The 10,260-nt window shown below is 63.9% G+C and overlaps 4 protein-coding genes across 4 annotated transcripts in view; 2 read left to right on the top strand and 2 right to left on the bottom strand.

Moving 5' to 3' along the window:
* Positions 1-303: 303 nt before the first annotated feature.
* ISG20L2 (interferon stimulated exonuclease gene 20 like 2) lies at positions 304-1,738 on the bottom strand. Its single transcript, XM_015827586.1, has 3 exons — positions 1,025-1,738; positions 647-847; positions 304-435 (listed from the first exon to the last, which is right to left on the bottom strand). The coding sequence occupies exons 1-3, from the start codon at positions 1,736-1,738 to the stop codon at positions 304-306; spliced, it is 1,047 nt and encodes a 348-aa protein (XP_015683072.1).
* Positions 1,739-2,187: 449 nt separating this feature from the next.
* On the top strand, positions 2,188-4,881 carry RRNAD1 (ribosomal RNA adenine dimethylase domain containing 1). The gene is made up of 7 exons (XM_015827579.2): positions 2,188-2,286; positions 2,373-2,660; positions 2,745-2,807; positions 2,914-3,054; positions 3,191-3,861; positions 3,995-4,167; positions 4,619-4,881. Exons 1-7 carry the CDS (start codon positions 2,191-2,193, stop codon positions 4,732-4,734), a joined length of 1,548 nt encoding a protein of 515 aa, XP_015683065.1. The 5' UTR covers positions 2,188-2,190; the 3' UTR covers positions 4,735-4,881.
* Positions 4,882-5,111: 230 nt separating this feature from the next.
* MRPL24 (mitochondrial ribosomal protein L24) lies at positions 5,112-6,535 on the bottom strand. The gene is made up of 5 exons (XM_015827578.1): positions 6,380-6,535; positions 6,189-6,284; positions 5,980-6,077; positions 5,576-5,706; positions 5,112-5,379 (listed from the first exon to the last, which is right to left on the bottom strand). The coding sequence occupies exons 1-5, from the start codon at positions 6,533-6,535 to the stop codon at positions 5,243-5,245; spliced, it is 618 nt and encodes a 205-aa protein (XP_015683064.1). The 3' UTR covers positions 5,112-5,242.
* Positions 6,536-8,903: 2,368 nt separating this feature from the next.
* ETV3 (ETS variant 3) overlaps positions 8,904-10,260 on the top strand; it is a 6,382-nt gene continuing 5,025 nt past the window's right edge. Inside the window, exons 1-2 of the mRNA XM_015827577.1 lie at positions 8,904-9,018; positions 10,099-10,224. Of these exons, the coding sequence (XP_015683063.1) occupies positions 8,904-9,018; positions 10,099-10,224 (241 nt within the window). The remainder of the gene's footprint in view (positions 9,019-10,098; positions 10,225-10,260) is intronic.

Raw genomic sequence — 10,260 nt, 5'->3', positions numbered from 1 at the left:
ACCCCACTGCTGAGGAAACCTTCTGCGGTTCTGGCCCCACCCCTGCTCCCTCCTCCCATCTCTGGGGGGGGCACCAGCACCCCTAGAGCACTGGGAGGCAGGCCTTCCTCCCCACCTGTTTTGAGGGCAACAACACACACCAACGTGGGCCTCAGCTGGAAACAATGTAATGGACTCGTCCTTCTCACCCCCCACCCCACCCCCCAGGTCAGCTGCACCTTCTTCCCCTCCACTGCCCCCCCAAAAGCTTCTGTAGCTCTCGCTCCGTCAAGTCCAGGCCAGCTGGTTCTTGGCCAAGGGCCGTCACGTGGTGCCCGGCGGTCCGTCCTGGGGGAGGGAGGTGGCCAAATGCCTCTCCCACTCCACCTCAATCACCTTGTACAGCTCCATGGTGGCCCGGGCATCTTCCACCGAGGAGTGTCCATTGTGACCAACCTGGAGGGAGGGAAGGAAGGAAGGAAGGCAGGCAGGCTCAGGGTATCACTCAAAGTCCTGCCCTGGACTTCTTCCCTGGCCACAGGGGCGCCCATTCTCTCTCCCTCCCTCCGGGACGAAACCCTAATGCCTCCCCTGGGCTTAGGAGACCCACCATCCCGAAAGAGCAGCTGGGCTCAGCACCTGGGCAGGTGTGCCCGGCACCCGTTACCTGAATGTCTCGGTGCAGCAGCTGCTTGGTGAGTCGCTTCAGGGAGGCCGACTCGTTCTCGGGGAAGCCGGCCTTCCGATTGAGCAGGGGGATTTTTGAGGTGTCCCTGGTCATGGATTTGGGGTGGAAATATTTGAGGGCTTTGAAGTCGTTGTGGATTGCGTGGCCAATGACAATCTTCCCCGAGAGAAGCTTGAGAATCTGAAAAGGAAGCAGAGCAGGAAGCGGGTTCAGCCGCCGAGGGCCCCTGTGGCCCCCCCCAGCCAAGACGGGAGGAGAGGACGCTGATGCCCAGGGTGCCGTAACCCGGAAGACTCCCCTCCCTACGTGGGGAGGAGAGACCGAGAGGAGGGCGAGGAGGCTGCGCGCTGCCCTCACCTCTCTCTGGGCCAGCTTGAAGGGCACAGCGTCTCTCATGTGGTGCTGCCTGATGCCGCTCCACCGAGTCCGGTAGTTGGTGATGGGGCTCAGGGGACGGATGTAGCCGTCGTACATCACGTCGCCATAGTAGCTGACCACGCTGCATCGCGCCAGGTCACTGTTGCGCCCGCCGGGCCCGGTGCCCACCATCTCGCAGTCAATGGCCACCATTTTGCCCGGCTTGGCTACCACCGGCACGTCGGGGAGGCCGGCCTTGCTTTCGTCCAGCGGGCCGACTCGGGGGACGTCCCCCCGGCTGCAGAGGGTCCCGTTGGGCTTCCCAGCGGGGGCCCCCGTCCTCTTCGAGGCCGAGGCAGCCGCGGAGGAGGGGCCGTCCGCCCGGGATCCGGGGCACAGCGTACCCGCAGCGGCGCTCTCCTTGGGCCGGCCGGGCGGACCCTCCTCAAGCGGGGCTCGGCTGCCCCCCCTCCCCGCTGCCCCCTTGGCAGGCTTCTTCTTGGCCCGGGCGGGCCCCGCGCAGCCGCCCCCCGAGGCGGGGCCCCGTCTGGGCAGGGCGGGGGGCTGGGCGGGCAGCTGCTTCTGCCTCAGGAAGCCGCGCCGCTCCAGGAACTGGCGGCGCTTGACGAAGCGCTGGTGCCGGTGGCCGCCCGCGGAGCTCCTCGGGGCCGGCGGCGGGAGGGCCGTCTCCAGGTTGAGCATCAGGTCCGACATGGCGCCCGGCGGAGCGTCCCGGCGGCCCAGCGCAGAGCAGCGGGCGTCGATCTAGCGGGCTCCGACGGCGGCGGCGGTAGGAAGCGGCAGGTGCGTCGCCATCTCTCCCTGGAAGGGANCCCCCCCCCCCGCCGAGAGGACCCGGGCGCCACGCCCACCTCGCTCTGCCGCGACGGCACCGCGCCGCCAACCCGGATGCGGAAGCGCCGCCCGGCAGCGGAAGTTCAGGCCACACCGGAAGTCCTTCCGTTCGGTCTTCCCCGAAAGCGGGAAAGGCGGCGCCGCAGCCTCGCCCGGCCCGGAGGAGGAGCCCGGGGGGGGGGAAAGAAGGAGGGAGGGAGGGAGGGAGGGAGAGAGGGAGGAGCCGCGTGGGGGGCGGGGCGGCGGCCTCCTCCGTCCGAACCCGGAAGCGGACGGGCGACGGGGCCCGGTCGGGGCCAAAATTGTGCGCCATGCGCGGCTTCTCCCCGGAGCAGCAGAAGCGCCTGGCCGCCAGCCTGGTGCGCGTCCTCGACCTCTACCGGCCGCTAACGGACGCCTACGTCATCGTAAGCCCCGCCCCCTAGACCCCGCCCCCCTCCGGGCCGCACCGGTGGGCTCCGCTGAGCGCCCCTCCCGCTTCCTCCCCCCGCAGGAGTTCTTCGCGGAGGACCTGTGGGGCCGCCTCCCCCGAAGCTGGCAGGCGGCGCTGGGCCGGCTCTCCCCGCCGGAGGTGGCGGCGCTGCTGCTGCGGAGGGGCGAGCCCGCCCGCCGTCGCCCGGTGTGGCCGCTCTCGCTGCTGGCCTTCCGCGCCACCGCGCACGCCCTGGCTTTCCCCCGCCGACCAGCCGCCGCCGCCGCCGCCCGGGAGCCCCCGCTGCCGCCCCGCTTCCGCAAGCACCTGCGGCCCAAGAAGCAGCACGAGGTCCGGCGGCTGGCGCAGGTGCGGGGCGTGGGGGGCGGGGGCGGGGGTCCCGAGCGAGCGACCCCCGGCCCTGACCGCCCTCTCCTCCTCCTCCCCCGGCAGGTGGTGCAGCGGCTGAGCGAGCGCACCGGGTGCCGCCGGGTGGTCGACGTGGGCGCCGGGCAGGTGAGCCCCGGGGCCGCTTTGGGGGTCCCCCCCCCGCCCTTCCTCGGCCTGGCCCCGTCCGGGAGCCCCTTGCCGTCGGCTCTCCTCTCCTCCGCTCCCTCCGCAGGGCCACCTCTCCCGCTTCCTGGCCTTCGGGCTGCAGCTGTCGGTGACGGCCGTGGAGGGAGACCCCCAGCTGGTCGCTCAGGCCGCCAAGTTTGACCGGGCGCTGGCGCTGGAGCTGAGCAAGGAGCAGGCCAGGCGGCAGGTGAGGGTGGGATTGGGGGAAGGGGAGACCCTTGGCTGTGAAGAAGGGCAGGTCAGGTAAGCGTCTCCCATACCGACCGGAGAGGCTGGCTCCGGCCGTGGCTTTCCTGACGGCGGCCCCCGGCTTGGTCTTCCAGGCTCCAGACGGCGCCTCCGTCCAGGGGCCGAAGCACGTGGTGGGCTGGGTCAGTCCCCACTCTTCTTGGCCCGAGTTTGTGGAGCTGCTGCACTCGGACGAGGCTGAAGGGAAGGCCGCTGCGGGAGACGGGAGTCCACGGGGAGCAGCCTTGGGTCATCACCCCACCGTGCCTTGTGAGCTGAGGGAAACTGAGGCTCGGAAGGGAGGTGCAGACTGTGGGGAGGATGGCCCAGATTCCCGGGAGCAGAAGTCGCCACCCCGCCTCCAAGCACAGCACCCGCAAGGGACGCTTTTGCTCACTGGCCTGCATGCCTGCGGGGACCTCAGCGCGACCCTCCTCCGGCTCTTTGTGGCCTGTCCCCACATTGTCGGCATCACTTCGGTGGCCTGCTGCTACATGAAGCTGAGCACCGGGGAGGGCGCCCGGCCCGGCTACCCCCTGAGCAACTGGGTGGCCGGTCTGCCCGGCCACCAGCTCTCCTACAAGGCCCGGGAAGGGGCTTGCCACGCCATGGAGGACTACATTCTGCGGCTGGAGCAGGACAGTCCTTCGCTGAAGACGCACTACTTCCGGGCCAGGCTGGAGACCGTGATCCGGGCCATCGACCCCACCAAGAAACGCCTTGGGGTGCAGGCTATTCCCAAGACTGACGAGATGACTTTTGAGCAGTGAGTGAGCCCGTCCGCTTTCTGGTAGCTGCAGGGGCGTCTTCCCCAGCTGGTGGGATTGGTGCTGCTCTTCCCACCGATAATCAACCTGCCCCGTTTGGAACAGCAAGTTCAGCTTTTCCTTCCCGGGCAGGTATGCGCGCCGGGGACTGGAGCGTGTCGGGATGAGTCCCAGTGGACCCCTGGAGGCAGCCTCTCTAGCCGAGCAGCAGCGAGTGGTGGTCTTCTTCAGCCTCGCTCTCCTGCTGGCCCCCTTGGTGGAGACCCTTATTCTCCTCGATCGGATGATTTACCTGCAGGAGCAAGGTAAGCTGTGCCTGGGGTCTTGGCCGGAGGGGAGTCAGCATCCAGCCCAGCAGCTCAAGAAGAGTCAAAATAGCACTGTGTCTTCGAGATGACAGGAGTGGCTTCCTTTGAGGCGATTCTTTCTAAGGGGAGCCACCCCCCAAAGGGAGGCTCTCAGTAGGAGCGACAGAATTACTTTGTACGCTCAGGCAAGAAACGGAGATCTGCTTCAGGGGTTCAGCTGTTCAGCCTTTGGGGGGTCTCCCTTTCCTCTGTCTTACCGCCTCTATGCAGGCAGCACTTTGGAAGACACGGTGCAGACCCCAAGCCAGGGCTGGTGGTGGCTCCATCTTTTCTGATTCCAGCTCCTGCTTTTGAGGGCCTGGGGGAGCCTATGTCGGGGCTCCCTGCTCCTGACCCCACATTGACAGGGCCACCCCAAGCCCACTCCCTTTCTCTTGCCTCCCCACAGGTTTCCCGTGCGAACTTGTCCCTCTCTTTAACCCAGCGCTCTCTGCCAGGAACCTGGTGCTGGTGGCTGCCAAGGTGCCGCCCTCCGACCTGTGGGGCCTGGCCGCAGGGAACTGAGGAGGATCCTGCCCTAGATGGGTCTTCTCAGTGTCTTGATGCAGAAGAAGCGGAAGGAGTGGACTTGGCCTTATAGTCCCCCGCTGCACCCCAGCCAAGCAAGCCCATGGACCAACCCTTTGGAGGAGGACGAAGGAGCAGGCCGTAGATCAGTGTTTCTCAACCTTGACAATTTTAAGGCATGTGGACTTCAACTCCCAGAATTCCACAGCCAGCATTGCTGGCTGTGGAATTCTGGGAGTTGAAGTCCACATGCCTTAAAATTGTCAAGGTTGACAAACACTGCCGTAGATGAACCCCTTCGCAGAAGATGGGGGCCAAAATGTGTCACTCTTATCTGTTGTGCATTTGTAATGACTGTACGCTTATTTTTCTATTAAAAGGATGTTTATTCTTGGTTGCCTCTTAGCCTTTAATAAACGACAGCCCGTTAACGCTTGTGTGAATGCAGAACCTCTCTGGTTCCTGCTGCGTCTCTCTCCCCGGAGAAGGGAGGAGCAGAGAAGCCTCAATACCAATACGACTTCCTGTGCCGCCGTGTCTCTACGATTCCCATCCGCTCCATAATTTCCTCTTGAAAGGTCTTCAAAGACGGGGTGTACGTCTTCTCCAGGGCGTCCTTGCTGGAGGTGTCCTTTGGGCCATCTGATTTTGGCAAGGAGCAAGGGGGCCAGATAAGGGTGGGGGAGAAAAGCCTGTTAAGCCAGTTTCAAGGCTCTAGTCCTCATACTGTTCGAGAACAACCCGGTCTTAGCTGCCGGCAGGGTCCGGCAGAAGTTGTCCAAGATGACCACTTGCTCGTCCTCCCTCCCTCGCTCAGCTCAGCAGAGAAGCTTCTTACCGACCCACAGCTCAGGGATGATGCCGTCCTCCCTCTGCTCGACGGGTTTGGGGATGATCCGGCCCGTCCGGAGGGAGACCCGCACGCGCTCGCCCTGCTCTGTGTAGCGCCAAACCACTTCGGTGGGCAGCCTGAGGTCATGCAAAGTAGACACAGCGGAAAAGCACCCAAGATGGTTGCATGGAGCGGTTGTGTTAATGAGTGAGAGGCCCCCCAGTTGTAAAGGCAGAAAGCCAAAGTCATTGAAATGACCCTGGGACGGGCAGCACTACTTCCACGGAGAGCAGGGAAGGAGAGAACAAAAGTCACCCCACAATTGGATCCCCCGGGGAATTCAGGGGCAGCTCAGGTGATCCATGCCCCCCCCGCAAGGTGTGGAGTGGGAGGAGTCGCTTCAGCCCTACCTGTCTGCGGGGTCCACCAGGCCCACCTCCTTCAAGGCCAGCGGCTTCTCTCGGGAAAACAAGGCTCTGCCCTCCGTGGTGTCCGCATAGTAGTGGCCCTGCGGGGGGGGGGCAAGCAGAGGGGAGCCTGCAGCCCCTGTGCCAGGGAAGCCCACCGGGGGGCTCCTGCAGAGGCCGAGCCCCCCCCCCTTCCCCGCAGCACCCCTTACCATGTTGAGGCGGTCCAGCAGCACCGACTGCTGCTCCTTGTCCACCTTGATGACCTGCCCTTGCTTGCCGGCCTCGCGCCCGCTCAGGATCTCCACCTGCGGGGGGGGAGAGAAGGGGGAGAAGGCGGCGGCGGGTCGGTCGGGGTAGCCGGGCGGCGCTTGCCTTCCGGACCCCCGTCGGGCCAACTCACCGTGTCTCCGCGGAAGACCTGCCAGTCCTCCTCCGGGATGGGCGGTGGCGCCGGCGCGGGCTTCTTCCTCCGGGGCGCCCGGCCCGCCCGGCTCATCTCGGGGGCCCAGGGCGGCGTCAGCTTCTCCGCCATGGCCAGCAGCCGCGTCAGCCTCATGGTGCCTGCAAAGGGGCGCGGGTTGGCCGAGGCAGCGGCGCCCCAAGAGGGCCGGACCCCCGCCCGCCCTCCCGCAGCAGAGGGCAGCCCCGCGTGCTGCAACCGGCGCCCGCCACCCACGGAGGCCGTTGCGCAGGGCGCCCGCCGCTCCCGCCTCCGCACGAGGAGCCCGCCCGGCGCCCACCTGGTCCGCCGCGCTTCGCAGCTCCTTCCCGGCGGGGCGGGAGGGTCGGGCGGCCGCGGTGCACTCTGGGATTTGCAGTCTTACCAGGCGCTCCCGAGCTAGGAAAGCGCAGAGCGGGGCTAGTCGAGCCAGGCGCTTCGTCCCCTTCCCACCGCCCGCCCGGTTCGCGGAGGTTTTTCCCCTCTTGGACCGGCACGGTGGGCAGGCGGCATCCGACTTCAAATTCCCCAGCCGGCTTTAAAGTTGGGGTCTCAACCTTGCTTTTCTTCCTGCTGGCTGAGGATGGGGTGCGCGCGATGTCAGAATCCTCCCACTTTATTCTGAGATGTTTCCGTTTCTGGGTCCGTTCTGCTTCGTTGCAGAACACCGGAGAAAATGCATTTCACGGGACGACAGAAGAGTCTTCTTCGGCTACACGCAGTGTTTCTCAACCTGGGTAACTTTAACCTGGGTGGACTTCAACTCCCAGAATTCCCCAGCCAGAATTCTGGGAGTTGAAGTCCACCCAGGTTAAAGTTACCCAGGTTGAGAAACACTGAGCTACAGGCTGCCTGGCCGATTGTCTCTCCCCCCCCCCCCCGCTGTTTCTGCAATGTTATTCGCCTGTCCCTTAATAAAGGAATGCAACCCACCCACCAACACCACCACCCCCACCATAGGGGAAGTAGCAGAGCAGCAATTTTGGAGAGCAGCACTCAAGAAAACAAAACAACAAAAGATTTGCGTGGTTAGAGACTGCAGATCTCTATTTATGCTTTCCTCCTCGCATCTCAGGCACCCCCATTAGACAAAGGGGGGGCAGGAAGGAGATCTGGGTCGCAGGGGCTGTCCTGGGCGCTTGGCTCCTCCTGTTCCTCCTCCGGGTCCAGTTCTTGAGGTGGGACCTGAACGCCTAGCATGGTCTCCACCTGCCACAGCCTGGCCTTCACCGCCTGCAGGTGCTCCTTGAGCGTCTTCATGGATTTCAGGCAATCGTGGCAGCTGCGAAGATCCTGCCTGCCTGGAAGGAGAGAGAGAGAGTCCCGTGAGAACGAAACCTTTGGGCCTTTTCCCTCAGACACCCTCTCCGCCAAGGGAGGAACAGGGGAAGGCGCCCTTCCAACGTACGCTCTTGGAAGTGAGAAGACTGGAACTCGTGTGCCGCTTGCAGCTCCTGAATCAGGGCCATGATCTCCTCTGGAGGCACGGGAGACGGAAGGCCAGCCTCTGGGGAAATGTCCTTGGAGGCCGAGGAGTCAGGAACCAAGGGGTCAGCCTGAGCCTTGCTGGGGGCCTCTGGATCACCTGCTGAGGGGAGGGGCGGTAGAGTTAGCAATGGCAGCTGCTTGGGCACCTGGCTGGAGGTCACCTCTGTTGAGGCTTACCACTTGCAGCAGCTGGACCTGGTTGGGGCTGCAGCTGAAGAAGACGACCTGGAAAGATGGAAAGGAAGGGCATAATACATGTCAGTGGGGGCTCTCTCCCCTCCTCAACCCCCTCCCCCCTGATTCAAAACACGTGCATCTCTCCAGAGCCCCCAAGACCCCCTGGAGCTTCAAAGAAGTAAACCTCCGAACCTTCACTCACCTTCCCCTACAACGGGGTCTCTTTCTGCTTCGCTCTGGGTTTCTGCTTTATCATCCTCGGAAAACCTGCAAATACCGAGCAAAGCGTGTTTGTGATGCCACACAAAAAGACACCCAGGGATCCACGGCAGCCAATGACTCAAGAATTTCCAGGGAAGACATTTTCTCTTTCCAGCACCAAAATCTCCCTCATTTGCCCTGCCTTACTTGACAAGGTTTTTTTTTTAGTTCCAGAGAGGCAGATACTTACGGTCTGTTCTTCTCATAGATGGATCTAGGAGGGGGAAAAAACCCAAAAATTGGCTGCCAGGAAATTGAGCCCACTGGTGCCCAGACCACAAACATGGCCAATGTGGGCCAGCTCTCCCTCCAGTTAAGGGTGCCCTCAGGAGATGGTCAGAAGAGGCCCCGGACAACTGGAGGTGACCTGTGGGCCTTACCTGCCCAATTTGGCCTCACCTGCGGAGATGCCGATTAAGAGAGAACCAGTTCTGCATCCTGATGCCAGCTGAACTGTCACCCTTGGAATCCTCACTGGTCTCGAGGCAACCGGGACCGCCGGGTTCCATCGTGGTTGTGAGGTCGTGCCCTACTTTAGAGTCCCTCTTGAAATGTGTGGATGCAACAGAAGCAGCCCCTGGGCACGCGCAGCCCCTTGCCCACCTGCCTGCTTCCAGGGGAAATATTAAATCTGAACCATTCAGCGAATTCCCGGGGCCCGTCCAGCAGCAGAGGTGTGATTATGATGTTTATACAAACCAGGTGGGAAGTGATAAACACTCAGATAAGGAGAGAAGTGTGTGTGTGTGGGGGGGGAGAGATTTCTATCAGCCTTCCCAATTGGCTTGACTACCTGGGGCTCTCCCTCGAGACCCCTCCGGAAACCGAGCAGGGACGAGAGCTCACGGGGAGCGGTGCTCTAATTCAGGGGTAGTCAACCTTGGCTCTTTTGTGACTCGTGGACTTCAATTCCCAGAATTCCTGAGCCAGCTTAGGTTCCAGGTTTGATGCAGTGGGTGAGCCGTTCTGATTTTCTCTTTGGCTGGGATCTACAGCGATCAAATTCTCCTGGAGGCTGTAGACGCAGCGGGTAGTCAACCTTGGCTCTTTTATGACTCGTGGACTTCAACTCCCAGAATTCCTGAGCGGAATTCTGGGAGTTGAAGTCCACGAGTCATAAAAGAGCCAAAGGTTGACTACCCCTGCGAGTCTAATCCCTGTCCGGCCCAAAGGCAGTGTGTGGAGGAGAACCCGGCAGGGAAGAGGCCCCACTGCGGCTGGCGGAGGGTCCCGAGCGGACCCCCGGCCCCTTCCCCACCGCGGCTCCTCCTCCTTTGCAAGCAAGGCAGAGATCTTCCCAGCTGCCGGCCCTGCCTGCTGTTCGGCCGCTTCTCCGCACTGCGGTGCTGCTGCCTCGGAAGAGGCGGAGGGCTCCTCCTGCCGCCTTCCAGGGATGCCCGAGCCCGGGGGGAGCCGCTTGCGCCCCGACCGGCATCCTCGCCCGCCTGCGGGGCGCTGCTGAGGATCGGGCCGCCTGCTGAGGACGGGGGGGGGCTCTTCCCTCCCCAGCCGGAGCGGGAGCAGAGGGGGGGGGTTTCGCGAGCGGGAGCCCGAGCATTAACCGGCGGAATTGACTCCGGCGGGGATAGAGAGGAAGGGACAGAGCGGCCACCTTTCGGAAGTGACGGACGCTCCGGCCGACCAGCTCGGAAGCGCACCACTTCCTCCCCCGGAAGTGGCGCGCGGTGAGTCAGGGCGTGTGGGCGGGCGGCCCGTCGACGAGGCGTTTCCGTTTCCGGTGGCTGGCGCTGGAGGTGGGCGAGGAGCGGCGGCGGAGCGACGGCGGCAGGAGGAGCAGCAGCAGCAGCAGAAGCGGCCGCGGAGCCCGGCAGGCCGCACCGACCCGCCGACGGAGCCCCAGCCGGCCGGCCGGCGGTCAGGTGAGCGCGGGCCCGGCGCGGCCGAGGGTCGGGCCT

This window comes from Protobothrops mucrosquamatus, unplaced genomic scaffold (genome assembly GCF_001527695.2).
Source record: "Protobothrops mucrosquamatus isolate PMUCROS unplaced genomic scaffold, P.Mucros_1.0 scaffold3803, whole genome shotgun sequence".
NCBI lineage: Eukaryota > Metazoa > Chordata > Lepidosauria > Squamata > Viperidae > Protobothrops > Protobothrops mucrosquamatus.
The sequence above is the reverse complement of the archived record's forward strand: the minus strand, read 5'-3'. Positions and strand labels throughout refer to the sequence as shown.